The following is a 27,833-nucleotide window of genomic DNA, read 5'->3' as shown; positions in this document are numbered from 1 at the left end:
TCCTGAGGTCTCTTCCAACTCTAATCTTCTATGATTCTTAGTTTGCATATGGCACACAAATTGGGGGAGTGGTAAATAAGAGGACAACAGGTCTCTGATCCAGAGCTATCTCGATTGCTTGGTAAACTGGGCACAAGCAAACAAGATATGGCTAAATGTAAACATACATCTGGGAACAAAGAATATAGGCCATATTTACAGGATGGGGGACTCTATCCTGGGAAGCAGTGATTCTGCAAAAAGGATATGAGAGTTGTGGCGGACAATCAGCTGAACAGGAGGTCCCAGTGTGATGCTGTACCCAGAAGAGCTAATGCAGGGATGCATATACAGGGAAATCTCAAGTAGGAGAAAAGAGGTTATTTTACCTCTGTATTAGATGCTAGTGCAACTGCTGCTGGAATACTGTGCCCAGTTCTGGTGCCCACTATTCAAGTAGGATGTTCATAAATTGGAGATGGTTCAGAGAAAAGCCACAAAAATGATTAAAGGATTAGAAAACAAGCCTTATAGTGATAGACTCAAAGAGCCCAATCTATTTAGCTTAACAAAGAAAAGGGTGACTTGATTACAGCCTATAAGTACCTAAAGAGGGAACAAATATTTAATAAAGGGCTCTTCAATCTAGCAGAGAAAGGTATAACACAATTCAGTGGCTGGAAGTTGAAACTAGACACATTCAGACTGGAAATAAGGTGTACTTTTTTTTAACTGTGAGTGTAATTAACCATTGAAACAATTTACCAAGGGTCATGGTGGATTCTCCATCACTGACAATTTTTTAAACCGGACTAGATGTTCTTCTAAAATATATGCTCTAGGAATTGTTTTGAGGAAGTTCTCTGGCCTGTGTTATACCACCTGTAGATCACCACGAAGGTCCTATCTGGCCTTAAAATCTATGAATTATGCTCACAATACCTATCTCCCACCTACCTGCTGACATCATCTATGGCAAGAACCACCCTGTGCCTCACCAGTAACATAATCTATACAATGTTGCACTGAAATTGACAGGTTTAACTGGTTTGGTGAACAGGGAGAATGTGGTTGACATAATATACCTGGACTTCAGCAAGGCTTTTGACACAGTCCCCAATGACGTTCTGATAAGTAAGCTGGAGAAATGTGGGCTTGGCGGAACTACCATTAAGTGAATACATAATTGATTAAACAACTGCAAACACAGAGTAACTATTAATGGAATGATGTCAGATGTGTGGGAGGTCTCAAGTGATGTTTCACAGGGATCACTGGGTCCGGTGTTGTTTATCATCTCTATTCATGACCTGGATCTAGGAATAGAGAGCATACTGATCAAATCTGCAAATGACACAAAGCTGGGGGGTTGCCAACACTTTGGAGGGCAGAGCTATATTTCAGAGGGATCTTGATAAATTGGAGAACTGGGCCATAGACAACAAAATCAAATTTAACAAAGACAAATGTAAGGTGCTACACTTAGGGCGGAAAATCCAAATGCACAAATACAGAATGGAAAATAACTGGCTTGGCAGCAGCACTGCTGATAAGGATCTTGGAGTTGTGGTGGATCACAACCGAAACATGAGTCAGCAATATGATGCTATTGCAAAGAAAGCAAATGTAATTTTAAGTTGCATTAACAGAGGCATAGCTTGCAAATCACAGGAGGTGACAGTACTGCTCTACATGGTGCTGGTTAGGCCTCAGCTAGAGTACTGTGTTTAATCTTGGTCACCACTGCATAGAAAGGATGTAGAGAAATTGGAGAGGATCCAGAGGCAAGTGACAAAGATGATCCAAGGGAAGCAATAAAAGCCATATAAGCAAAGGCTGATGGAACTCAGTATGTTTAGTTTTGAAACGAGGAGATTAAGGGGGTATATGATAGCGGTCTTCAAATACTTGAAAGGCTGCCATAAAAAAGATGAAGAAAAGTTGTTCTCTCTTGCCACAGAGGGCAGGACAAGAGGCAATGGGTTCAAACTACAGCACAGCAGATTTAGACTGAATCTCAGGAAAAGCCTCCTAACTGTAAGAACAGGAGGACAATGGAAAAGACTGCTTAGGGAGGTTGCGGAAGCTCCTTCACTGGAGGTTTTCAAAAGAAAGCTGGATAGCATCTCTCTTGGATGGCTTAGACACAACAAATCCTGCATCTTTGCAGGGCATTAGATCACATGACCCTTGTGGTCCCTTATAACCCTATGATTTTATGAAACGAGACATACTGGATCTCCCAAGGTACACTTCTTTCCTTTGATTACACCCAGGGTGATCAAGGAGAGGAGCTCATACTGCTCCAGAGGGGCACTGCTCTTTCAAACTGCTCTAACTAATCCTTCCACCACTCAGTTCAGGTAGGCCTAACACAGAGAATGCAGCTGCAATGGATGCAGGTTAACTCCCAGTGGTTACTGCCAGCTCCACAGGGACAGAGTTCAGGTAGCGTGCGCATGTACCTTATCTCTGTATTTCCTCATTTTCACACGTTTGACGTTTGCTGAATTTCAGAAGGTTATGAGATACCAATGTGCAACCTTAAATCTGCATTACTAACATTTTTTGTCACTGAATTTGCTTATAAACTTTGCCAAACTTTAACCATTTGCGTTGAAATTTTCCATCCCAGGTATCTGTCTCAGGCTGAATTTTTCAAGAAAATGGTTCAGAGATTTCCAAGTACAAAATTAAGGAAAAAATTTTTTGCCTATGTTAAAAAAATTCATAAAGCTGTTCTGTAGAGACGCTCTAGAATAGTGATGGGTAACCTGCGGTCTGTCAAGGTAATCCGCTGGAAGGCCGCAAGACAGTGTTTACATTGACTGTCCACAGGCACAGCCACCTGCAGCTCCCAATGGCCGCAGTTTGCTGTTCCCAGCCAATGGGAGCTGCGGGAAGCAGCACAGGCCAGCTACAGCTTCCTGCAGCTCCCATTGGCCGGGAATGGCAAACCATGGCCACTGCTAGCTGCAGATGGCCATGCCTATGGACGGTCAATGTAAACATTGTCTCACAGCCTGCCAGCAGATTATCCTGACGGGCCACGTGTGGCCCACAGCTTCCCACCACTGCTCTATAACCTCCATGGCTTTGTAGCAAGGTCTTAGAATTTGGAGGTTACCCTGGGGTCAAAAATGTGCCTTCTGCTTTCCCTGTGAAAAGCTACACAAATGTAAACAAGTTATAAGCCGGGAGGGGTGCGGGGGAGAACCTTGCTTTTCATTCTCTCAGAGACTTGTTAGAGTTTAGCAGCTAAATTCTCAGAAGATTCTATCTGTACTGAGAATGCTTCAGCCAAGGGATGCAGTGATTGAGCAGGACTTTTTTCCATACAATTACTGCTTCAGGGGACCACTGTGGTGCTAGCTACAGGAACTGGGAGCAAGGAGACAGTTTCTCTTGTGTTCTCAATGCTCCCTCAGCAGGTGCCCAGATAGCATGGAAGAATGGAGGATAAGATGGAAGCAGCATGCCTAGGACTGGAATACAGAGGGGTCGCGGGAGCTGAGCCTGCTAGAATAGAAGGGGAGTGGCACGAGTAGATTTGGACAAGGAACCTGATTAGGTAGAATAGACCTGGAAGCTTGGTGTGGGGCAAAGGAGGAGACTGAGAATGACAGGGCAAGGAGAGGGGCTGGAATCAGTGGGACGAGGGTGGAAGATGGCTCTGACAAGGAGGTGAGGGTTGTGGAAGGTTGGAACTAGCTTGGCAAGAAGACTGAGGGCATGAAGCCAAAGGGGAGACTGGAACTGGGAGCCATAGTGGGGGCAGAAAATCAAATGTCAATGAGAAACCTGGAGAGGAGACTAGGACTGGCTGATCAAGGAGGCTGGGATGAGGATGAGAAATTAGGGTGAGTGGAGACTGAGAGAGAAGGGACACAGAACTAGAAAAGACACAGGCAGAAGGATCTGTATCCACTACAGAACTCTTCCTTCCAGAGCCTGGAATGGAACCCAAGATTCCTCCAGGGTCTCGCCAGTGTTCTGCTGTCAGCAAATATCTGTGAAACCCCTGGCAAAGTGACAGGTTTCAGAGTGGTAGCCATGTTAGTCTGTATCAGCAAAAACAATTAATTGAATTGGCTCATGAGCACTGACCCCACACTTGGTAAGGCAACTCCCATCTTTTCATGTGCTATAATATATATTCTGCTTACTGTATTTTTCACTCCATGCATCTGATAAAGTGGGTTTAAGCTAGGGTGACCAGACAGCAACTGTGAAAAATTGGGATGGGGGTAGGGGGTAATAGGAGCCTATATAAGAAAAAGTCCCAAATATCGGGACAGTCTCTATAAAATCAGGACATCTGGTCACCCTAGTTTTAGCTCACGAAAGCTTATGCCCAAATAAATTTGTTAGTCTCTAAGGTGCCAAAAGAACTCATTTTTTCCCTGGCAAAGTGTGCACCTCATCCCCATCTAGTGTTCAGAGGATGAAAATCTACTATTGTGGCCAGTTACTCCATTAGCTCAAATGGTAGAAGTCTGTGCGGTGGATATAAAGATTCCAACTCCATCACGATGCCACGTGACAGAATTTCTCTCTTTTCAGTTTGCTTTTTCAGAAACCCAAGAAATTACATATACAAAAATAAATTTAAAAAATTAAGGTTGCAAAATCAAGCACTCAGATGTTAGGAAACATCTGAACTATGGTTGCCTGTGCAAAACTTTAATTCAACCCCCTTGCATATATGAATTACAATACAGTCTTTAATTATGATTACTTATTCCTCCTCCACAAATGGATGGCCCACTGACAGCCATTTAAGATTTTTATCTTCACTATTCACTAAGTGGCCTATGCATTTACTGCAAAGCATCAAAACCCTGCAGTGAATATAAAATTACTAATTTCCTCATGGGTTATTCTATGGTGCTCTCATCATATTACTTTGGTGTTTTACAAACATTAATTAATTGACTTTTGATCCACTTCTGTGAGGTGAGGCGGTATTATTATCCCCATTTTATAGATAAGGAAGTTAATCAGAGATGCCTCACGCCTGATTTTTCAAAAGTTTACAGCACTTTGTATGTTCCAAGCACAGCTCCCATTGACTTCAGCTGCAGCCAAGGGTGCTCAGTGCTTTTGCAAATCAAACCCAAGTGTCTGAAGTCAGGCACCCACAAAGGATTTAGCTGATCACCATATTTGGGGTCAGGAAGGAATTTTCCTCCAGGGTAGACTGGCAGAGGCCCTGGGGGGTTTTCACCTTCCTCTGCACCATGGAGGATGGGTCACTTGCTGGAGGATTTTCTGCACCTTGAAGTCTTTAAACCATGATTTGAGGACTTCAGTAGCTCAGGTTAGGGATTTATTACAGGAGTGGGTGGGTGAGATTCTGTGGCCTGCGTTGTGCAGGAAGTCAGACTAGATGATCATAACAACTTCAAGTCTATGAGTCTAAAATAAGGAACATAGAATTAGTGACCATCTGTGAAAAGTCTGGTTTGTGACATGCCCAAAATCCCACAGGAACTCTGTGGAAGAGGAAAGGATAGAATCCATTTGTCCAGAATAGCATGCAACTGTCTTAACCCTGAAACACTTCATTCTCTTCCTGCATTCACTCCTCATTCACTACAGACCTTCAACTTCTACAACGAATGAGGCAGGGGTCCTACAAACAATCGCCTTTACTATACACCCAATTCATTCCCAAAGCACAGTCCATCCTTAGACTGCATGACATAGGAGCCCTGTGGGAAAAATAGTATGCAAAAATGTAATAAAAGACTGTATCATAATGCATATGCACTAGGGTGTTGAATTAAGGTTGCATAGGCAATTATCTTCTGCATTCTTTATTTGAAACCTTCTGTCATAAACAGATTGTTAAGGGTTAATGTCCCTTCTACCTGTAAAGGGTTACAAGCAGGGAACTGGACACCTGACCAGAAGACCAATCAGAAGACAAGATACTTTTAAATTTGGGTGGAGGGAAGCTTTTGTGTGTGTTCTTTGTCCGTTGTGTGTTCTTCTCCCGCAGGGTCTGAGAGAGACCAGACATTACTACAGGCTCTCTAAGTTTCTTTTCAAATAGTAAGTAAAAACAGGCGGTTTAGGCTTTTTCATTGTTTTACTATATTTGCAATTTTGGATCTGGCTGGGTAACTTTTATATGTGTAGTTGCTGGGAATATTTTGATTTGTATTGGTACTGGGGGGAAAGTCTCTTTCTGGTGTCTGTAAGCTATAGGACCCTGTAATATTTACATCTTGAAGTTACAGAGATAATTCTTTACTTTTTCCTTTCTTTTATTAAAAGATTTCTTTTTAGAGAACCTGATTGATTTTTTTTTCTTGTTTCCCTTGTTTTATTCCAGGGGATTGGGATACTCACCAGGACGGGTGGAGGAGACGGGAGGAGGGAGAGATAGAATCTCTCTCTGTTTTCCTTGAATCTGTTTGCCTCTTTGTGGAAGGGAAGGGAGATGCTTCTCTGTATGGTGATTTAAGAGGTTGGATCAGTATCTCTCAGGATAGCCCAGGGATGGAAATTCTGGGAGAGGGAAAGGTGGGGGAATGGTTTATTTCTCCTTGTTTTAAGAACCCAAGGGATCTGGGTTCTTGGGGTCCCCAGGGAAGGTTGGGGAGGTCAGAGTGTCCCAAAACACTATATTTTTGGGTGGTGGCAGTGCTATCAGATCTAAGCTGGTAATTAAGCTTAGAGGATTCAGGTGCTAGTATCTCATTTTCTGAACTCTAAGGTTCAGATCTGAGAGGGAATGCTATGACACCTTCATGTTCTTTTAACATAGTTTTTGGATATAGTATTAAAATATAGATTGCATGCTGCACCGGAATCCCTGGCTGAGTTTACTGGATTCCTCTTTCTGCAATGGCACTGGAGTCACTGTTCTTAGCGACTTCAGCGTCCATATTTTTACTAGGTTACAAGATATCATGGCTGCCATAGAAACGTATAGAAACATAGGACTGGAAGAGACCACAAGGGGTCATCTAGTCCAGCCCTCACAGCAGCACTAAGTATTAGCTAAACCAATCCTGACAGGTGATTGCCTAACCTGCTTTTAAAAACCTCAAATGACAGAGATTCCACAACCTCCCTACGCAATTTATTCCAGTGCTTAACTACTCTGACAGTTAGGAAGTTTTTCCTAATTTCCCCCCTAAACCACCCTTGCTGCAATTTAAGCCCATTGCTTCTTGTCCTATCAGAGGTTAAAAAGAACAATTTTTCACCCTCCTCCTTGCAACAACCTTTTATGTACTTGAAAAATATTATGTCCCCTCTCAGTCCTCTGTTCTCCAGACTAAACAAACCCAATTTTTTCAGCCTTCTCTCTCACAGATCATGTTTTCTAGACATGTAATCATTTTTGTTGTTCTTCTCTGGACTTTCTCCAATTTGTCCACATCTTTCTGGAAATGTGGTGCCCAGAACTGGACACAACACTCTAGTTGAGGCTGTCTCAGCATGCAGTAGAGCAGAAGAATTATTTCTCGTGTCTTACTTACAACACTCCTGCTAATACATCGCAGAATTATGTTCGCTTTTTTTGCAACAGTGTTACACTGTTAACTCATATTTAGCTTATGATCCACTATGCCCCCCAGATCCCTATCTGCAGTGCTCCTTCCCAGGCAGTCACTTCCCATTTTGTATGTGTACAATTGACTGTTCCTTCCTAAGTAGAGTACTTTGCATTTGTCCTTATTGAATTTTATTTTATTTTCTTCAGACCATTTCTCCAGTTTGTCCAGATCATTTCTGAATTTTAATCCTATCCTCCAAAGCACATGCAACTCCTCCCAGCTTGGTATCATCTGCAAACTTTAAAGCAGGAGTCTCAAACTCAATTTACCTTAGGGCCAGTGCCAGTCCTCAAATCGTCCCAGCGGGCCAATAATGTCACTGAAGATAGTGTTCAGAAAAGAAAACATTTATATTGTATTTTTTATTTCAAATTTCTTAGAAATAATAAAATTGTCATATAACTTTATACAATTTTTTGCCTTCCAGAGAGTTTTTAGTGTTTGCCAGACACCCGGCAATACTTCAGTTCTGTCAGTATGTTGATGTTTGGCCTCCATGACTGAGCAGTTGAAACATTCAGGATTGCAGCAAGGTGTGCATCAGATAGCTGTGTTCGGTATTTTGACTTGTTTATAGTCATTGTGGAAAAAAGTGACAGTGCCTCCATGGCTAAGTCTGCCCGGCAACTAACGATGCTGCCTCCATGGCTGGCTCTGCCCGCCGACTAATAATGGTATCTCTGTCCCTCTCCCCCAGCCAATGGGTGCTGCAGGGAGGTGGCGCCCGTAGCCAGCAGCATGGTTGCATGGGTCTCTCCTCCAAGGCCTGCAGTGGGGAGGTTCTCGGGCCGCAGACGGCCCCACGTTCGGGACTTTGAGACCCCTGCTTTAAAGTGTACTCTCTCTGCCATTATCTAAATCACTGATGAAGATACTGAACAGAACTGGACCCAGAACTGATCCCTGTGAGACCCCACTCAATATGCCCTTCCAGCTTGACTGTGAACCACTTTTTGGGAACAGTTTTCCAACTAGTTATGCACCAATCTTACAGTAGCTCCATCTAGACTGTATTGTTATCTAGGGCCATGAAATTCTTGGAGCTGTCCCAAGTGGTTTTTGGCTCAGCACATATAGCTGGCCATTCTCTAGATCTGGTGTTCGGATTGGGAGTGAAGATTACAGCTTTTTCATGGACTGACCCATTCCTTCGTAGACTCTGGGGTCTGACACACCTTTACGGTTGGGCCAATTAATCTATTTTATCCTTGGAGGTAAATGGAACCTGTCAATTTCCAGCTGGCTCTGAAGAACTCAAATTACTCTATTAATGGCCTTGTGGAATTGTATCATTTTCTTTTGTCCTCAGCTATTAATTCAGTGACTTCTAAATGCCTCTGTCCAAGGTTTCATTCTCATAGGCCTCCAGGTTTAGACTCCCACTGACATATGGAGCAGGGGACGATAGATACGGCACTGGTGGTAGAAGTCCACTGCTGAGACTGATTGAAATTTTTTTTTTAAAGTCTTACACCATGGGTGTGCAGGACACAGAGGTTACCCAGTCTCCACCATGGTATCTGCAAAGTCTGACTTAGTAAAGCAATTCCAGTTGTCGAGTAGGCAAGCTATTCTTGATTCATAGAGTTTAAGACCAGAAGGGACCACTAGATCATCTAGTCTGACATCTTGTACACAGGACATTTAAATTTCACCAGCTACACCAATATTGAGCCAAATAACTTGTGTCTGACTAAAGCATAATATCTAGACTGTCTCCCATCAGACAGAGTAGAAATTTCCTCACCATGAAGAATGTATGTTATTTTGTTTTCATAGTTACTGAGCAATGTCTTCAGGAAACAAATGCAAAATTTTCTCTGCTTGAGTTTCTGCTCCTATAGCCAACTGTGGTTCTGGAGCAGAAGTGGGCAAAGTACAGCCCGCGGGCTACATCTGGTCTGTGGGACTGTCCTGCCCGACCCCTGAGCTCCTGGCCCAGGAGGCTAGCCTCGACCCCTCCCCTGCTGTCCTCCCTCCCCCGCACCCTCAGCTCGCTTGCTCTGCCGCCGGCACAATGCTCTGGGTGGCGAGGCTGTGAGCTCCTGGGGCAGAACAGCTGCAGAGCCTGCCCTGACCCAACCCAGTCTCTGTGGTGCTTGGTGGTGGTGATGGCATGGCTCGGCTCCAGCCGGGCAGCGTGGCTGTAGTGCCGCCAGCCATTGGTGCTCCAGGCAGTGCAGTAAGGGAGCAGAGGGGGGTTGGATAGAGGGCAGGGGAATTCAGGGTGGTGGTCAGGGGGTGTGGATAGGAGTCGGGGGGAACAGGGGGTTGAATGGGGCCAGGGGTCCCGGGAGGGAAGTCAGGAAGGAGAGGGGGTTGGATGGGGCAGCAGGGGACAGTCAGGGGCAGGGGTTCCAGGGGAGCCAGGGGACAGGGAGAAGGGGTGGTTGGATGGGACAGAGGTCCCGGGGGGGGGGGGCATCAGGAATGAGAGGAGGGGTTGGATGGGGCGGCGGGGATCCGGGGGCGGTCAGGAGACAGGGGCATGTGGATGGGGGAGAGGTCCCGTAGGGGAGGGGGCAGATAGGAGGTGGGGGCTGGGCCATGATCCCCTCCCCTAACCGGCCCTCCATACAATTTACAAAACCCGATGCGGCCCTCAGGCCAAAAAGTTTGTCCACCTCTGTTCTGGAGGTACTTTGACTAATTCCAGATACAACCTGCAAGTTAGACCCATGTGCTTTCTGGTTGATGAAGGCCAGCATATTAACTCTCTTTTCTCTATATAGGTAACTTGCTGCTTATATGACCCTTATCACTACAGATGAAGACTATCAAGCCCCCGTTATCTATCAATATTGACAGTGCTATCACTTATCAACCTATGATCAATCTTCCTCTTCTGGGAAAGAGTTCGTTGTGCCTGGGCAATTCTGGAAGTATGTGATGTCCTCAGATATCTTTTCCCTCAGTTACTTTTCAGGTATGGGCATGGGGCAGAAACAACATTGGTGGGTTTTGAGCAATGTCCATGTCACAATGGATTAGGACAAAGTTCCTGTGCTGATTCTTTCCTATTTGCATTTCATGCTGTTGAACATTAGGTATTATTTGCACGGGGGTCAGTGGAGTCATTTTAATGGCTCCTTTTCCTTCTTTGTGTAAGATCCCAGAGATTGGGATGACTGCTCTTCTATCCTGTGGGCTGTCTCCTATGGGGTTCTGCAGCATCCTGTCTTCTCAGCCTTCCTGTTCACAGCGTACAGGGCCGGACAATAAGGAGGATTACTGAATTAATGTGGCTGCAGTGTCCTCAATATGCTTACACCACCCAGCTCTAGGATGCCCAAACCCAGCATTTGGTTTCAAATATGTTTAAAAGGACCTGGTCCCCAACTTTAGTATAGTGTCCCAAGAGATGCTATGAAAGCCCACCAACTGCGATATTTACAGTGATAAAACAGACAGTACTAGAAAAACAGATAGAGACAAACAAGTGTGACTGTGGACTAGATTAACCCTATGCATCTTTCCTATATCTAACCTTCATGATTCTGTTAAAGAAACAGAGGAAGGATGAGGAGCGACAGAGGAGGTGGAGAAGGAAATGGGAGCTGCACAAATCAAGCCCATCTGCTGAAACGACTAAGAGAATTAGATGCCCATCTCCCATTGACTTTCACTGGGAGTTGGGTGCCTAACTCACCTAGGCCCTTTTGAAAATTCAGGCCTTTCCATTATCATTGAACAACTGGTGTGTATTTTAGGCATTTTTGAAAGTGAGCAGCTTGACTTTTTGATGAGGCAATTTGAAAATATGCCCAGACCTCACTACTGTCAAGTTCATTCCTCCAAGGACTCTTCACAGTGCTCTGGCAACCCTAACCCTCCTCACTACCATCTCTGCTTGGAACCCCATACCTGAGAATAAGACTCCTAAGGCAACCCAGGTCTTCCAAGGAGAGTGTTAGAACAAGACATACTTATCTCTTTTATTTCCAACGGTCAGAGGGAGCACTGTGTCCTTTAACTGTAAACCCAACACCATGGGGCTCAGAACAAGGTGTTAGGGGAAGCACCCATTTTTCCTCACCAGCTTGAGTCCCCATTCCTGCTCACCTGTCAGTTGCAGTCTTCATCTCCAGGAAGTGACGGCGGAAGGTCACCACCTGCCGCCACAGGCTGAGAAGTCGATCATGTTCACACTTCAAGTACCCCTCAAAGAACTAAATGTGCAGAGACAAAAGCAAATAGCAGCTCAGCCACATGGTGTTGATCCCCTACACACCACTCACACCATATGAGGTGCCCTTTTCTCCCAGCAGGGAGAGAGTCACCACCTCAGACACAAAGAAGTTTTTTGATAGCAGTCCCAGCCAAAAGGCCAAAGATGCACTCTGAGCATCCTTCCTAGGGCCACCACCTGAGCACAAATAATAACAGGCCCAAATCTCAGCCACCATGGAGATTAACAAAATAGTCACTTAACAATCCTGTCTCACTCCGCAGAGATGTCCAAGAGCCAGTCTTGAGGGATGTTGATGAATATCTGCTGGCGAGTATATATATTTATATAATATTAATACTATGTATTATCCACACCATATAGATATATATTAGTATGCATGAAGCACCAATATTGTAACAGTGATGTAGCCGAAACTGGACTATTCCATAAACCCGGTCACTTATGCTAAGCATTCCAGAACGCCTTGCATTTGCTGAAGTAAACATTTTGCATAAGCAGACACGAAACTTGTCAAAATCAAGATACATTCATTCTATGTCTTGGTATAAGCTAGATGTCAGGAGGCCTCTCTTTCACCCCCTCCACTGGTTCATGTCATGCACACAGAAAGCAGAAGCCCGAAGTGCAGACAATGCAATGTTTACTGGGTTTAGTTTCAAGCAAGCATATCCATAGCTCTACATGCCGGGAGAGTCTGTTTCCCAGTATTCTGTTCCCAGCACTGATACGGCAGAGCCTTTACCTGTGTCCCCTTTCCCAGGACCTGTCTCTTAAAAGGGGGTCTGTTAACTCTCCTTCTGACTCTCCTGTAGTGCCAAATTATCTTTAACCACTCCTAATTCTAATTTATAATCCTACAATTAGGATTGCTGGAGTAGCACCAAACTTAAAAGATTACTGGCAGCCTTCCATAATGCTGCCTTTACTTCAAACCTCTTACAAGTGGACTTAAGTGCCTCATTTCCTTGGAAGGCATCCTTCCCCCATGGGCATGTACCTCATTCCATTTACCAAAGAGCGTGGGCTTCTCAGCAAGCCCCCATCTCTCTGGATTCCCTAACACAAGGGAAGTACTTTCATGGATCAGTACTTGGAACGCTAGTATCAAAACAAAGATGAGGAAGGAACAGAACACATTAGGAAACTGAGACAAATTGACGGAATGGATTTTAGTGACATGTAAAGAGATGTTTAGTTGTAAAATCATATAATACAAGCTGAAATGTGTAACTTAGGAAGCACACCTTCTGCATAAGGTGTATGTAACATCGCTGCATGGGACTGCTCTTTGGAGACTGGTATTGTGTAGAACCTTTTTTTTGCACCATATTAATAAACCTGAGTGACACTGGCCTCGAGTATAGTTTATAACAAAATAATGAACCAAAGTGTGGTCAAGCAACTGACTATATAATTTATCAACAGGACAGAAACAAATTCCTCAGAATCAGGGGTAAGGCACACTGGAGTAGGGAAACCTGTGATGCTGCTGCCAGGGCTTCACCAGTTCTGGAGATACACAGTCCTCCAGTCTATAAACCGCTGATCCAGCATCTTGTCCAAGTGTAAATGCAAAACTAACTCCAACAAGGCAATAACCCAGCGTAACCTCAGTGTTCAGCACAGATAGGGCTCAGCTCCCAATGCCCCCCAAGTCCCAGCATTCACAATGATCTCGCTAATATTTGCCCCCACCAGCAGCACAGCCTTGCCTCATCAGCATCTTCCACCAATACAATCTGATCCCCTCCACTCCGCTAGCCAACATCAATCCATACCCAAAACTGCAAAAACTTCCACAAATGGTCCTGGTTGGAGGAAGAAAGAACCTCACTGTTTCTCTCTCCCCTGTCTTGCATCTTGTTCACTGCTCCCCACCCCAACCCTACCTCACGTTCAGTGCGCCATTCGCTCTCCTTGAGCTCCAGTTCGTCCCGGGCCCTTGTCCAATCAACTGTCAGTTTCCGCACATCCTCTCTAAGGGCTGTATTCACCTCATTTGCCTTGCCCAGGTGCTCCCGGAGCAGAGTGTTCACTTCAGCTAGATTCTCACATCTGGGGAGGGGAGAGAACAGTGATGAGCACACCCAGTAAATTGCACCAGAGTTGTGACTATGAAATCACCTGGGGATCAGAGAGTAACATCCCCGGGGCTACACTCTTGGATTCCACCACCACCACGTGGCTGGTTCCCTGAGTCATGACTGTCTCTCCAGGCTGAGAGGTGGCATGACGTCCCTTCAGGATCTCCTGAGCCCCCTGTCATTGCTGACTCCTTGCCCCGCACATCCACATTATGCCTTCACTTTCCCATCTGCAAAATTCATCCTTTCCTCTCTACCCCCACTGCCAAGATACAAATCCACACTCTCAATTTCTTGTCTCAATGACTGCAGCCTTCTCCTCTCCAGCTTACACCACTCCCCTCTCTCCACATTTTAATTTATTCTGTCTTCCTGCTCTCACCATCTCTTTCCACTCTTGTATCTCTGCAGTGACTTCTGCATGAAATTCGAGTTTCTTTGCCCATGCAAAGTTTTCTATTACTCTGTCCCTACCAACATTCCTGCCCTCTTCCTAGAACCACTTGTGCTCCAAACCAGGATGAGGACTGCAGTCAACAACTCAGCCCCTCTGACACATGGAATTATTCCACACAAGGGTGAAGAACACAGGGACAGAGCTTCCTTGGAAGTCAGTTTAAAACTGTGGAATGAACTCCCATAGGCTCCAAAAACCAACATAGGCCTCATCCCTTTCCACTCCAAGTACCAGGCACACTTCTCCCACTTGCCCTCGCTGAGAACACACACAGCACAACACATAAATATGAGGTCTTTTAAAATCCAAACACAACATTTTCCAAGGGGAGAGGAGGAGGGAAAGGAAAGGAAAGAAGAGAGTACATAGAGGCTAGTCACGCTGCCAAATGCACTACTAGGAGGCACCCAGACAACGCAGTGTTGGACACAGCATAAGAACCTGAACAAAACAGAAACCACATCCATTCCACAAAGCATTCAAGATAATAGGCTTGATTTTCAGTCTGAAGTTGTGACCTGTTATTCATTTGGCACTGTCCACCACCATGTCCCACTATGCTGTTCACACTTATGGCACCACACAATGCAGTCATAATACTTCTCCGTTCAGGGTTATCTGCCCAGTTGCCCCCCCAGGCTGAGCAAGCAGCACTGCTGGAATTTTCCCATCTCTCCACACATCATTCTGGGATATCCAGAAAACCCAGAATAATATGGTTTTTCCTCTCACCTCTGCTGCTCCTCCTCCAGCTGGACCAGAGCCCTCTCCAGGCTGTGCTCCTCCTTGGCTTCCCACTTGTGTGAAATGGGCCCCTTAGAGAGACAGAGAGAGGACTTAATCAAACCATCTCAGCCCTTTGTGTTCCTCCTTCGCCCCTATGCTCTCTCAGCACCACAGATTTTGTGGCTGCTACCATGGCACAATAATGCAATCACTGAACAGAATGGGACACAGGCCGAGTGTGGCTCCACATTCCTTACAGTTCCTGTTCCTTTGTGCAGTACACAACCCACTAGCCTGTGCTAGAACTGGAGCACTGCGGCGGCAGATGGTGCTGTTGGTGAGGAAGGCTCGCTTGGGCCCAGGAACGTGCATTCTCTGGTTCTTTCCCTCTTTGCCTTCTAATTCTGCTCTCCGTGATACAGGAGGAGTAACCAAAGTGAATCACATGTTGAACATCTAAATGTCATACCCTTCAAATGCCCTATGCTGTGACCAATCCCTATTCAGAGACAGGAGAGCTAGATCAGTCAGCTTAGCCCACACCAGGCTGTGGGGGGAGGGACCCAAAACAACATTATACAACCATGTTTAACCTAACTGTTCCTTTAAAAAATTAACACCTGATTGTTAGGATTTTTGGAAATGGTACCTGAAGAAGCCACTCTGGTAGTGGAGATGGAACAAGGCAGTGGAAGGAGAGAGAGACAGTGTCTTTTAAACTTCAGTGTCAATAGAAACATATTTCCCTCTGTTTTTCCTTTTTGGCTCTTATAACAACATTAACTTGCTCTGCACCTACTGTCCTCAGTGAGCTACCTGAAGAACTCACCCCCCTTTCCGTTTCCAGTCTCTGTTGCAGCTCCCGACACCAACTCCGGTACTGCAGCACCTGGACAAGAAGGGAGACTCAGTAAGAGCCACTGATGCATGCAAAAGTACTGGCACTTCATGCAATCACATGAAAAACAAATCCCTGCCTACCTAAGATTCTATGACTATGCACAGTAGATTTCACAGTAACATTAACATGATCAGCAAGAAATTTTTAACCACACGCAAGAGTTTCAATTAGCTCACCATAATGAAAGAATGAATCTTAGGCCTGGACTACAGTGAGGGGGAAGAATCAATCTAAGTTACGGAACTTCAGCTACGTGAATGGCATAGCTGAAGTCGACGTACTTAGATCTACTTACCGTGGTGTATTCACTGCAGTAAGTAGACGGTTGACACTCTCCCGTTGACTCCGCCTTCACCTCTTGCGCTGGTGGAGTACCGGACTCCATGGGGGAGCGCTCGGCAGTTGATTTATCGTGTCTAGACTAGATGCAATAAATTGACCCCTCACTGGATCGATCACTGCTAGACAATCCAGTGGGTAATGTAGACAAGCTCATAGAATCGTAGGACTGGAAGTAGGGTTGCCAACTTTCTAATCACACAAAACCAAAAGCTCTAGCCCTGCCCCTTCTCCGAGGCCCCGCCCCTTCCCCAAGGCCCTGCCTCCTGCTCACTATATTCCCCTTCCCTCGGTGGCTCACTCTCGCCCACCTTCACTCACTTTCACTGAGCTGGGGCACGGGGTTCAGATGTGGGTTCCAGAGTGGGGCCAGAAATAAGGAGTTCAGGGTGTGGGAGGGGGCTCTGGGCTGGGCAGGAGGTGAGGGCTCCATTTGGGATTGCGGGCTCTGGAGTGGGGCTAGGGATGAGTGGTTAAGGGTGCAGGAGGGGGCTGCGGGTTGAGTCAAGGGGCTTGGGTGCATGGGGGGTGAGGGCTCTGTTGGGGGCTGTGGGGTCGGGCCAGAGATGAGGGATTTGGGGTGCAGGAGGGGGCTCCGGGTGCAGGGGGGGCTCAGGGCTGAGGCAGGGTGTTGGGGCTCAGGGTTGGGGCATGAGCTTACCTCCAGTGGCTCCCGGTCAGTGGCACAGTTCGGGGGCTCTAAGGCAAGCTCCTTGCCTGTCCCGACTCCGCGCGGCACCCCAGAAACGGCCAGCAGGTCCAGCTCCTAGGTGGGTCTCTGCGCACTGCTCTCGCCTGCAGGTTCTGCCCCCACAGTTCCCATTGGCCACGGTTCCCAGCCAATGGGAATGCAGAGCTGGTGCTCAGGGTGGGAGCATGTGCATGGAGCCACATGGCCCCCACACCGAGGAGCCAGAGCTGCTGGCTGCTTCCGGGGTGCAACATGGAGCCAGGATAGGTAGGGACTAGCTGACTTTTAACAGCCCAGTTGGCAGTGCTGACCGGAGCCACCAGGGTCCCTTTTCAACCAGGTCTTCCGATCAAAAACCAGACACCTGGTCACCCTAACTGGAAGGGACATCAAGAGGTAATCTAGTCCAGTCCCCTGCACTCAAGTCAGGACTAAGTATTATCTAGACCATCCCTGAAAGGTGTTTGTCTAATCGGCCCTTAAAAATCTCCAATGATGGAGATTCCACAACCAGGGCAAACTTGCGCCCAGGGCTAACACTTAGTTTCACAAGGGAGTTTAGAAGGGGAGTGGGAAGGGGGCAAGGTTCACTTGCCATTCTTTAAAACCTGTAAACTAAACTATATTCAAAACTTCTTGATTTAAACAATACCCTTTCATTAACTAGGTAGCTGTAGGAGAGAAAGCAGGCAGAAGCCCAGCAGCAGAGTGGGATCTACCCAGTTTATTGCGCTGAGTGCAGCATGTATGATTACCTGCCCTGTGGGCGGGCGGTGTATGTGTGCATTGGGTGCAAGGAGCTCCTGGCCCTCAGAGACCGCATATGGGCTTTGGAAGACAGGGTGGCAGAACTGGAGGAGCTAAGAGAGGCAGAGAGATATGTTGATGAGGCTTTCTGGGACACTGTAGAATGTCCCACCTCTGGTCTGACAACCCCTGCGCTGTTGAGGAGGATGAAAGGTCCATGGAAGTAGAGCAGTCAACGGGAGCAGAGGGAAACCTTCCCATAGTTGGGACCCTCCTTCCAGATGGTGTTGGGGTATCCTCTCGCACTGAGGTTACCTCTCCAGGGGAAGGAACTCCAGTCACTAGAAAAAGGCAGGTGTTAGTAATGGGAGATTCGATCATTAGAAATGTAGATAGCTGGGTTTGTGATGACCGGGAGAACCATATGGTGACTTGCCTGCCTGGTGCGAAGGTTGCGGATCTCTCGAGACATCCAGACAGACTTATGTGTAGTGCTGGGGAGAAGACAGTGGTTGTGGTACATGTAGGTACCAAAGACATAGGGAAGGGTAGTAGAGACATCCTGAAGGCCAAATTTAGGCTGCTAGGGAAGAGACTGAAATCCAGGACCTCTATGGTGGCATTCTCAGAAATGCTCCCAGTTCCACATGCAGGGCCAGGTAGGCAGGCAGAGCTTCAGAGTCTCAATGCATGGATGAGATGATGGTGTAGAGAGGAGGGGTTTACATTCATTAGGAACTGGAGAAACTTTTGGGATGGGGGAGCCTATACAGGAGAGATGGGCTCCACCTAAACCAAAGTGGAACCAGACTGCTGGCACTTAACATTAAAAAGGTTGCAGAGCAGTTTTTAAACTAAGAGATGGGGGAAAGCCGACTGCTGCAGAGCAGCATGTGGATCAGACAGAGACTTCTCTTAGAGGAGCGTCTATTGATAGATATTATCTAGGTTTTAGTCAGGAGGAAAGGATGGAAGAGGATAATCTAAGGGCCAGATCAGATGAGAAACATTCACATAAAAAAGAATCGGACACATCGGAAAAGGGCAGACATAAACAGTGACAATCTTTTAAAAGTGCTTGTATATAAATGCTAGAAGTCTAAATAATAAGATGGGTGAACTAGAGTGCCTCGTGATAAAGGAGGATATTGATATAATAGCCATCACAGAAACCTAGTGGACTGAAGACAATCAATGGGACACAATCATTCCAGGGTAAAAAACATATCGGAAGGACAGAACAGGTTGTGCCAGGGGGAGGGGGGAGGAGTGGCAATATATGTGAAAGAAAATGTAGAATCAAATGAAGTAAAAATCTTAAGTGAATCCACAGGTTTCATAGAATCTCTATGGCTAGTAATTTCATGCTCTAATAAGAATATAACAGTAGGGATCTATTATCGACCCCCTGACCAGGACAGTGATAGTGATGATGAAATGCTAAGGGAGATTAGATAGGCTATCAAAATTAAGAACTCAATAATAGTGGGGGATTTCAATTATCTCCATATTGACTGGGATATTTTAATTGACTGCTTCTTGAAGCAGTTGGTACAGGAACCCACAAGGGCAATTCTCGATTTAGTCCTGAATGGAGCGCAGGAGCTGGTCCAAGAAGTAACTATAACAGGCCCACTTGGAAATAGTGACCATAATATAACAACATTTAACTCCTTGTGGTAGGAAGAACACCTCAACAGCCCAACACTGTGGCATTTAATTTCAAAAAGGGGAACTATACAAAAATGAGGGGGTTAGTTAAATAGAAATTAAAAGGTACAGTGACTAAAGTAAAATCCCTGCAAGCTGCATGGATGCTTTTCAAAGACACGATAATAGAGACCCAACTTAAATGTATACCCCAAATTAAAAACACAGTAAAAGAACTAAAAAAAGAGCCACCGTCGCTTAACAACCATGTAAAAGAAGCAGTGAGAGATAAAAAGATATCTTTTAAAAAGTGGAAAACAAATCCTACTGATGTAAACAGAAAAGGAACATAAACACTGCCTAATTAAGTGTAAAAGCGTAATAAGAAAAGCCAAAGAGGAGTTTGAAGAACAGCTAGCCAAAAACTCAAAAGGTAATAAAATGTTTTTTAAGTACATCAGAAGCAGGAAGCCTGCTAAACAATCAGTGGGGGCCCTGGACGATTGAGATACAAAAGGGAGCGCTTAAAGCAGATCAAGTCATTGCGGAGAAACTAAATGGGTTCTTTGCTTCAGTCTTCACAGCTGAGGACGTTAGGGAGTTTCCCAAACCTGAGCCGGCTTTTGTCGGTGACAAATCGAAGGAATTGTCACACACGGCAGTGTCACTAGAGGAGATTTTGGAAATGGATAAACTTAACAGTAACAAGTCACCAGGACCAGATGGCATTCACCCAAGAGTTCTGAAAGAACTCAAATGTGAAGTTGCGGAACTATTAACTATGGTTTGTAACCTGTCCTTTAAATCACTTCTGTAACCAATGACTGGAAGACAGCTAATGTAATGCCAATATTTTAAAAAGTCTCTAGAGGTGATCCTAGCAATTACAGACCGGTAAGTCTAACGTCCGTACCGGGCAAATCAGTTGAAACAATAGTAAAGAATAAAACTGTCAGACACATAGAAGAACATAAATTGTTGGGCAAAAGTCAACATGGTCTCTGTAAAGGGAAATCGTGTCTTACTAATCTATTAGAGTTCTTTGAAGGGGTCAGCAAACATGTGGACAAGGGGGATCCAGTCGACATAGTGTACTTAGATTTCCAGAAAGCCTTTGACAAGGTCCCTCACCAAAAGCTCTTACGTAAATTAAGTTGTCATGGGATAAGAGGGAAGGCCCTTTCATGGATTGAGAACTGGTTAAAAGTCAGGGAACAAAGGGTAGGAATAAATGGTAAATTCTCAGAATGGAGAGGGGTAACAAGTGGTGTCCCCCAAGGGTCAGTCCTAGGACCAATCCTATTCAACTTATTCATAAATGATCTGGAGAAAGGCGTAAAAAGTGAGGTGGTGAAGTTTGTAGATGACACTAAACTGCTCAAGATAGTTAAGACCAAAGCAGACTGTGAAGAACTTCAGAAAGATCTCCCAAACCTAAATGATTGGGCAACAAAATGGCAAATGAAATTTAATGTGGATAAATGTAAAGTAATGCACATTGGAAGAAATAACCCCAACTATACATACAATATAATGGGGGCTAATTTAGCTACAACGAATCAGGAAAAAGATCTTGGAGTCATCGTGGACAGTTCTCTGAAGACGTCCACGCAGTGTGCAGCGGCAGTCAAAAAAGCAAACAGAATGTTAGGAATCATTAAAAAGGGAAAAGAAAATAAGACTAAAAGTATCTTATTGCCCTTGTATAAATTCATGATACACTCACATCTTGAATACTGCGTACAGATGTGGTCTCCTCATCTCAAAAAAGATATACTGGCATTAGAAAAGGTTCAGAGAAGGGCAACTAAATTATTAGGGGATTGGAACAGGTCCCATATGAGGAGAGATTAACGAGGTTAGGACTTTTCAGCTTGGAAAAGAGGAGACTAAGGGGGGATATGATAGTGGTATATAAAATCATGAGTGATTTAGAGAAAATAAATAAGTAAAAGTTATTTACTTGTTCCCATAATACAATAACTAGGGGTCACCAAATGAAATTAATGGGCAGCAGGTTTAAAACAAATAAAAGGAAGTTCTTCTTCACACAGTGCACAGTCAACTTGTGAAACTCCTTGCCTGAGGAGGTTGTGAAGGCTAGGACTATAACAGCATTTAAAAGAGAACTGGATAAATTCATAGCGGTTAAGTCTGTTAATGAATATTAGCCAGGATAGGTAAGGAAGGGTGTCCCTAGCCTTTGTTTGTCAGAGGGTGGAGATGGATGGCAGGAGAGAGATCACTTGATCATTGCCTGTTGGGTTCACTCCCTCTGGGGAACCTGGCATTGGCCACTTTCAGTAGACAGGATACTTGGCTAGATGGACCTTTGGTCTGACCCAGTACGGCCATTCTTATGTTCTTATGTGCCCCCTGGGCAATTTATTCCAGTGCTTAACCACCCTGACAGGAAGTTTTTCCTAATGTCCAAAGTAAACCACCCTTGCTGCAATTTAAGTCTATTGTGTCTTGTTCTATCCTCAGAGGTTAACAAGTACCTTTCTGCAGTACTCCTTCCTAGGCAGTGATTTCCCATTTTGTGTGCGCGCAATTGACTGTTCTTCCTTCCTAAGTGGAGTACTTTGCATTTATCCTCATGGAATTTCATCCTATTTTCTTCAGACCATTTCTCCAGTTTGTCCAGATCACTTTGAATTTTAATCCTATCCTGTCTCTCAAATTTGTATCATCTGCAAACTTTACAAGTGTACTCTCTATGCCATTATTTATCCTAAATCACTGATGAAGATACTGAGCAGAAGTGGACCCAGAACTGATCAATGCAGGACCCTACTTGGTATGCCCTTCCAGCTTGACTGTAAACCACTGATAACTAAGGCTGCGAGTCTCTCACGGAGGTCATAGATTCCATGACTTTCCATGACCTCTGTGACTTTTGCAGCAGCCGGTGTGCCTGGCTGAGGGGCTGCCCAAACACTTAGGCAGCAGCAGGGACAGAAGCAGTTTGGGTGTGGGAGGGAGATCAGGGCTGAGGCAGGGGGTTGGAGTGTGGGGCAGTGCTCACCTGGTGAGGAGGCTCCCCGGAAGTGCCCGGCATGACCCTGCAACTCCTGATCTATGCGGAGGGGCCAGGGGGCCCTGTGCGCTGTCCCTGCTTGCAGGCATCGCCCCCACAGCTCCCAATGGCTGCAGTTCCTGGCCAATTGGAACTGTGGAACCAGAGCTCAGCGGGGGCAGCGTGTGGAGCCCCCCTCGCCTTCCCTCCCTCTAGGAGCTGCAGGGACATGCAGAGCCGGGTAAGGAGCCTACTAACCCCGTCAACCCCTATTTCCACCCGAGCCCCCCGTCTCAGCACCAGCCAGTGTCCTAGGCCTTGTGCTGCCACCCAACCCCCCAGAGCCAGCAGGGATCCCAGGCAGCACACAGCCGGCTGCTTCTCCCCTCCAAGCGCCAGCGGGGATCCCAGGCCACCGGCCCCAGCACCCGCAGTGCCCCCAGATTGCCGTGCCCCCCCAACCCCCCCAGGAGACCCAGCCCAAGTTTTAGTTATGGGTAAACAGTAAAAGTAATGGACAGGTCATTGGCCGTGAATTTTTGTTTATGGCCCATGATCTGTCCATTACTTTTACTAAAAAGACCTGTGACTAAAATGTAGCCTTACTGATAACTACTCTCTGGGAATAGTTATGCACACTCTTTTCCAACCAGTTATGCATCCACCTTATAGTAGCTCCATCTTAGGTTGTATTTTCCTAGTTTGTTTATGAGAAGATCATGAGAGACGGTATCAAAACCCTTACTAAAGTGAAGACATATCACATCTACCACTTCCCCTCATCCACAAGGCTTGTTTCCTTTTCAAAGAAAACTATTAGGTTGGCTTGACGCGATTTGTTCTTGACACATCCATGCTGATTGTTATTTATCACCTTATCTTCTAGGTGTTTGCAAATTGATTGCTTAATTATTTGCTCCATTATCTCTCCAGGCATTGAAGATGGGCTCCATTCTCAGACACATTCAGCTTACCAAAAAGTAATGGTGGGACTGAGGAGAGCAAGAGAGAACTGAATAGCAGTGAAATAATGCCCACATACCTACCAAACTACAGTCAATTCAGCTGATAGATAAAAAACCATCTCAAAACCTAGAAAAACCACTGAGCACAAAACCCCTATGAAATCCCAGCAATATTATATACAGGAATTAAACTCCAAAAAATATACAAAGCAAACCTACAGATCCCCACTACAGCAAACTTAATATAACACACTAAATTATAATTAACAGCATGAGTGATGCCAGTCACCTACATGGAGCTAACGATAGAGAAGTAAACCAATGTAGCCACACAACTAGAAAAAGTACACACCATAGAGAGAAAAAAAGGGGAGAAAAGAGCAACAGAAAAGGTTATAAATATAATATTTTGATATATTTCAAAATATTATTGAAAGGGTTAAGAAAACTGTCTTAAAAACCACAGAGACCCCTGAGCAGCAACCTATACAATTGGGAAGGAACAACAAACATTTTTATGTGGAAGGGTTGTCAAAATTTGATGAGGCAATAGACAGAAACCCTCCTGGACTATCTGGATGAGATATACTTATCACCTATTTTTTATTATCAGTGTCATTATGTGCTAGCTGCTATCCAAGCATACAGGACATCATTCTTATAAATCTGCGCTAAAGAGTTCACAATCTAAATTCTTCAATTTCTGGGGTATTAATCCGTGGGAGTGGTGCCTATAAATATCCATGTTTAACCTTCCCCCTAGTAGCTTCCTCTCAGGTATTCATTTCAATAGCATCAGTTTTTTTCATATCTGCAAGTTAAGAACATACCTTTTTCATATCTGCATCCCACAAAACAAGGTAGTAGCAATGAGGGTATTAAGATGTTCACAGATTATACTCTCATTTGGAGTGCCCCAGAACAAGAACTCATGTTAGACTTGTACAAGTTCTGCAGATTGCTAGAGACAATGGACTGAAACTGAATAAAGCAAAACGCCAATTACAGAAAAAAGAATTGTTGAATTTGGAGGAATTTCTCTCAGAAAATTGGGTTGCCAGATCCTGCAAAAATATACATTATCAACAGGAAGCTCAACTACAGAAGACCACATCAAAGCAGACAATCTTAAAACATACAGCTATTTTTGTCATATCAGGTATCCCTAAAATAGAGAGGGCGGACAATGGCCTCAGTTTGTTAGTAAAGATTTTAAGACCTTCACACCAGATTATGGAATTGAACATTGTACCTCCAGTCCTAAATATCCACTGAGTAATGGACTGGTAGAATGTGGAGTTAAAATTGTTAAGTTGCTAAAAAAGGCTAGAAATGCAACGGACCCACTTATTGCCTTCTTTAACTACATGAAAATACTGTATGCTCCACTGCTGGCTCAATTTCCCCTTCCTTGTTACCCACACCACTCTATAGCTCCCACAGCTCTAGCTACTCCTTTCCCCATCTCCACCCCTACCTCCCCTCCACTATCCAACACCACCGTCTACACACACTCACAGTCCCCTTTGCCCTGCTGCACCCAATCCCTAAGATAGGTGTGGTCCTAGCCTCCATAATGACAGATTTTGTGTAAGTCACCTTCAAATTCTTCAGCATTCATGAGCAGGCTGCAGAGGCTTTCAAGCAAACATCAGGGCTGCCAGCACAACAGATAGTGGGGCTCTTATTTTCCCTGCTAGTCTTTCCCTCTACGTTGCTTCCTACTTCCCCTTCCATCTTAGTGATTTTGTTTTCATTTCTTCCCCCTTTATCTTTTTTCTGCATGTTTGCTCTTCTCTACCCTACCTTTCTGCCTCCTCTTTTGTAAATATGTAAAAAGGCTGCAGAAGGAAATTAGCTTTCAGTTATAGTTATGCTCCTCACTCCTGACCCACAGCACCCCTTTCTCTTCCACATCTCAGCCAATGTCTTTCACTCCTGATCCCTGGTTCCCTGTTTCCATGCTCACGGTTATACTTTTGCTTTACCTTTGCTTGTAGCTTCTGCACAAGCACTGCCTGCCTATGCTGTGCCTCTTGGGAGCTCTGCAGCTTGCCTTGATAGGATGCCTGGCTTTCCACCATCTGTTGACGAAGTGTCACTATCTGCTCCTCAGGCAGTAACGACAATGTCTGCAGTTTCATGCTGCTCACCTCCTGGTCTCCTGCCTCCATCTGAGGATCAAAGAATGGTATAATGGTAATACAAGAAGAGGATAATGGCCTTGCAGTAAATCAGAAGCCTAGGCTGTTGTCAGAAGCAGGGAGGAGGATGAAGAAGACTGAATCTAATTAGATCTGCCTGCCCACTGGGTCTGGCTGTGACTCTAGCAAGACATCCATAGTATCCAATCAGGAGGCTCCTGCACTGGAATAAGCTGAATGGAGCAAGCTACAGTGTCTGGTCCAGTCGATGTGAAGAAGCAGCATGCCCCGGAATAGCCTGGCACCTGATCTGGACCAGAGGTTCACCAGTATTTAGCAGCAAGATTACTCTAGGAGTAGGAGGCAGACCTATGGGTGGCAGTGCAAGGTGCAGCCTTCTCACAGCCACTGCCAAATGTCCTGCAGAAAACTCCAGTCCTGAGAGCAGCTCCCAAACATATCACCAGTTCCTTACTAGGTCCATGCAAGTGAGGGAGTGAAAGAGCCAGATAGAAGCGGGTGTGGGCAGCCCTGGACAGCACATCTCCTGCCTCTGACACCCACCTGGCCCCTTGGTGCGTCTTCTGCCTCTGTCGATCCCCGGTGTGTCTCCTGCCACCGTCACCCCCACCACATCTCCTGCCTCAGTCCCCCCTGAATGCATCTCCCGCCATTGTCACCCTCCCAACCCAGTCACACACACACACAGAGCACGTCTCCAGGTACTGTCAACCCCCCCCCACCTCCGCACATCTCCCGCCTCTGTCACCCATCTGGCCCCTTGGTGCATCTCCTGTCTGTGTGATCCCTCAGCGTGTCTCCGGCCGCCGTCACCCACCCCTCAGCCCGTCTCTCCGGCCACTGTCACCCACCCTCTCAGCCCGTCTCTCCGGCCGCTGTCACCCACCCCCTCAGCCCGTCTCTCCGGCCGCCGTCACCCACCCCTCAGCCCGTCTCTCCGGCCGCCGTCACCCACCCCCTCAGCCCGTCTCTCCGGCCGCCGTCACCCACCCTCTCAGCCCGCCTCTCCGGCCGCTGTCGCCCACCCCCAGCCCGTCTCTCCGGCCGCCGTCACCCACCCTCTCAGCCCGCCTCTCCGGCCGCGGTCACCCACCCCCACAGCCCGTCTCTCCGGCCGCCGTCACCCACCCCCTCAGCCCGTCTCTCCGGCCGCCGTCACCCACCCCTCAGCGTGTCTCCGGCTGCTGTCACCCACCCCTCCCCCCGGCGCGTCTCCGCCACAGTCACTCACCTCGCGCCCCAGCGCGTCTCCCGCCCCTTTCACCCAGCCGGCCCCACAGCGCCGCTCCCGAGTCCCGCCACTGGCCGCTCTGCGCCCCGGGGTCGGCTCGGGGAGGCCCCAGCAGCGTCAGGCCGCGCGCTCAGGGCCGCCCCCGCCCGCTCCGCCTCAAGGGGGCTCGGCCAGGAGCTCCGCGCTCCCCCCGCGCCGCCACTCGGCCTCCCCCGCGCTGCCGGCCGGCCCCACCCTTCGGCCCGAGCCGCCCCGGCCCCGGCCCCGGCCGCGGCGTGCAGGCGATGCGCGCTCCAGCGGTGGCAGCCCGCTCGGCGCGGCTGGCAGGGGCCTGCGCGCGGCCGCGGGCTGGGAGCGCGTGTCCGGCTTCCCCAGCAGGGGCTGGCTGGGCCCGTCCCGGAACTCCGGGGGTGCCCAGGCCGGGCACGTTGCTGGGCACTTGGCGCTGCCGCTCTGTTCCCGCTTGCTGGCCCTGGCTGTGGTGTGCGCCAGTCGTGCCCACGGCTGTGTCTGCACTGCGGTCAGGCGCCTGCAGCTGGGCTGGGCCGGGCCAGCGGCTTGGGGCTGTAACATTGCAGTGTAGGGATTTGGGCTCTGGCTGCAGCTTGGTCTGTGCACCCTGCTGCAGTGCTGGTAGATGAGGTGCCAGCGCTTGCCCAGGGTGTAGGCGCCAGCTCAGCCCTGACCGATTCATAGCTGGAAACCAGACCAGCTCGCCTGTATGTTAGCCTGGTTCAAGCTGGGTGCTCCGTTTGTAAAGACGTGTTTACGCTCTATAAAATGTTTGCAAGTTGGTGCATGAAAACCATTCTTGTAACATATCAGAGGGGTAGCCGTGTTAGTCTGGATCTGTAAAAGCAGCAAAGAATCCTGTGGCACCTTATAGACTAACAGACGTTTTGGAGCATGAGCTTTCGTGGGTGAATACCCACTTCCTCAGATGCATGTGGTGGAAATTTCCAGGGGCAGGTATATATATGCAAGCAAGCTAGAGATAACGAGGTTAGTTCAGTCAGGGAGGATGAGGCCCTGCTCTAGCAGGTGAAGTGTGAAAACCAAGGGAGGAGAAACTGGTTCTGTAGTTGGCAAGCCATTCACAGTCTTTGTTTAATC

At 46.7% G+C, this 27,833-nt stretch overlaps 1 protein-coding gene across 50 annotated transcripts in view; it reads right to left on the bottom strand.

The window, feature by feature from the left end:
• The window catches only part of CEP250 (centrosomal protein 250), a 147,000-nt gene extending 120,089 nt beyond the window's left edge, over positions 1 to 26,911 (bottom strand). For 41 of the 50 annotated variants that reach the window (XM_050918504.1, XM_050918532.1, XM_050918505.1 and 38 more), the window contains exons 1-6: positions 26,721 to 26,910; positions 25,313 to 25,498; positions 15,842 to 15,901; positions 15,019 to 15,101; positions 13,635 to 13,800; positions 11,616 to 11,722 (exon numbers count right to left, since the gene is read on the bottom strand). In XM_050918504.1, the coding sequence (XP_050774461.1) occupies positions 11,616 to 11,722; positions 13,635 to 13,800; positions 15,019 to 15,101; positions 15,842 to 15,901; positions 25,313 to 25,498 (602 nt within the window). In that variant the 5' untranslated portion in view covers positions 26,721 to 26,910. Of the gene's footprint in view, positions 1 to 11,615; positions 11,723 to 13,634; positions 13,801 to 15,018; positions 15,102 to 15,841; positions 15,902 to 25,312; positions 25,499 to 26,720 lie in introns of all 50 variants that reach the window. The other 9 variants (XM_050918546.1, XM_050918551.1, XM_050918557.1 and 6 more) reach the window with 2 other exon arrangements.
• Between the last annotated feature and the right edge of the window lie 922 nt (positions 26,912 to 27,833).

The sequence above is a fragment of the Gopherus flavomarginatus genome, chromosome 11, assembly GCF_025201925.1.
Source record: "Gopherus flavomarginatus isolate rGopFla2 chromosome 11, rGopFla2.mat.asm, whole genome shotgun sequence".
Lineage (NCBI taxonomy): Eukaryota > Metazoa > Chordata > Testudines > Testudinidae > Gopherus > Gopherus flavomarginatus.
Note: the sequence above shows the minus strand (reverse complement) of the source record. Positions and strands in the feature narration are given on the sequence as shown.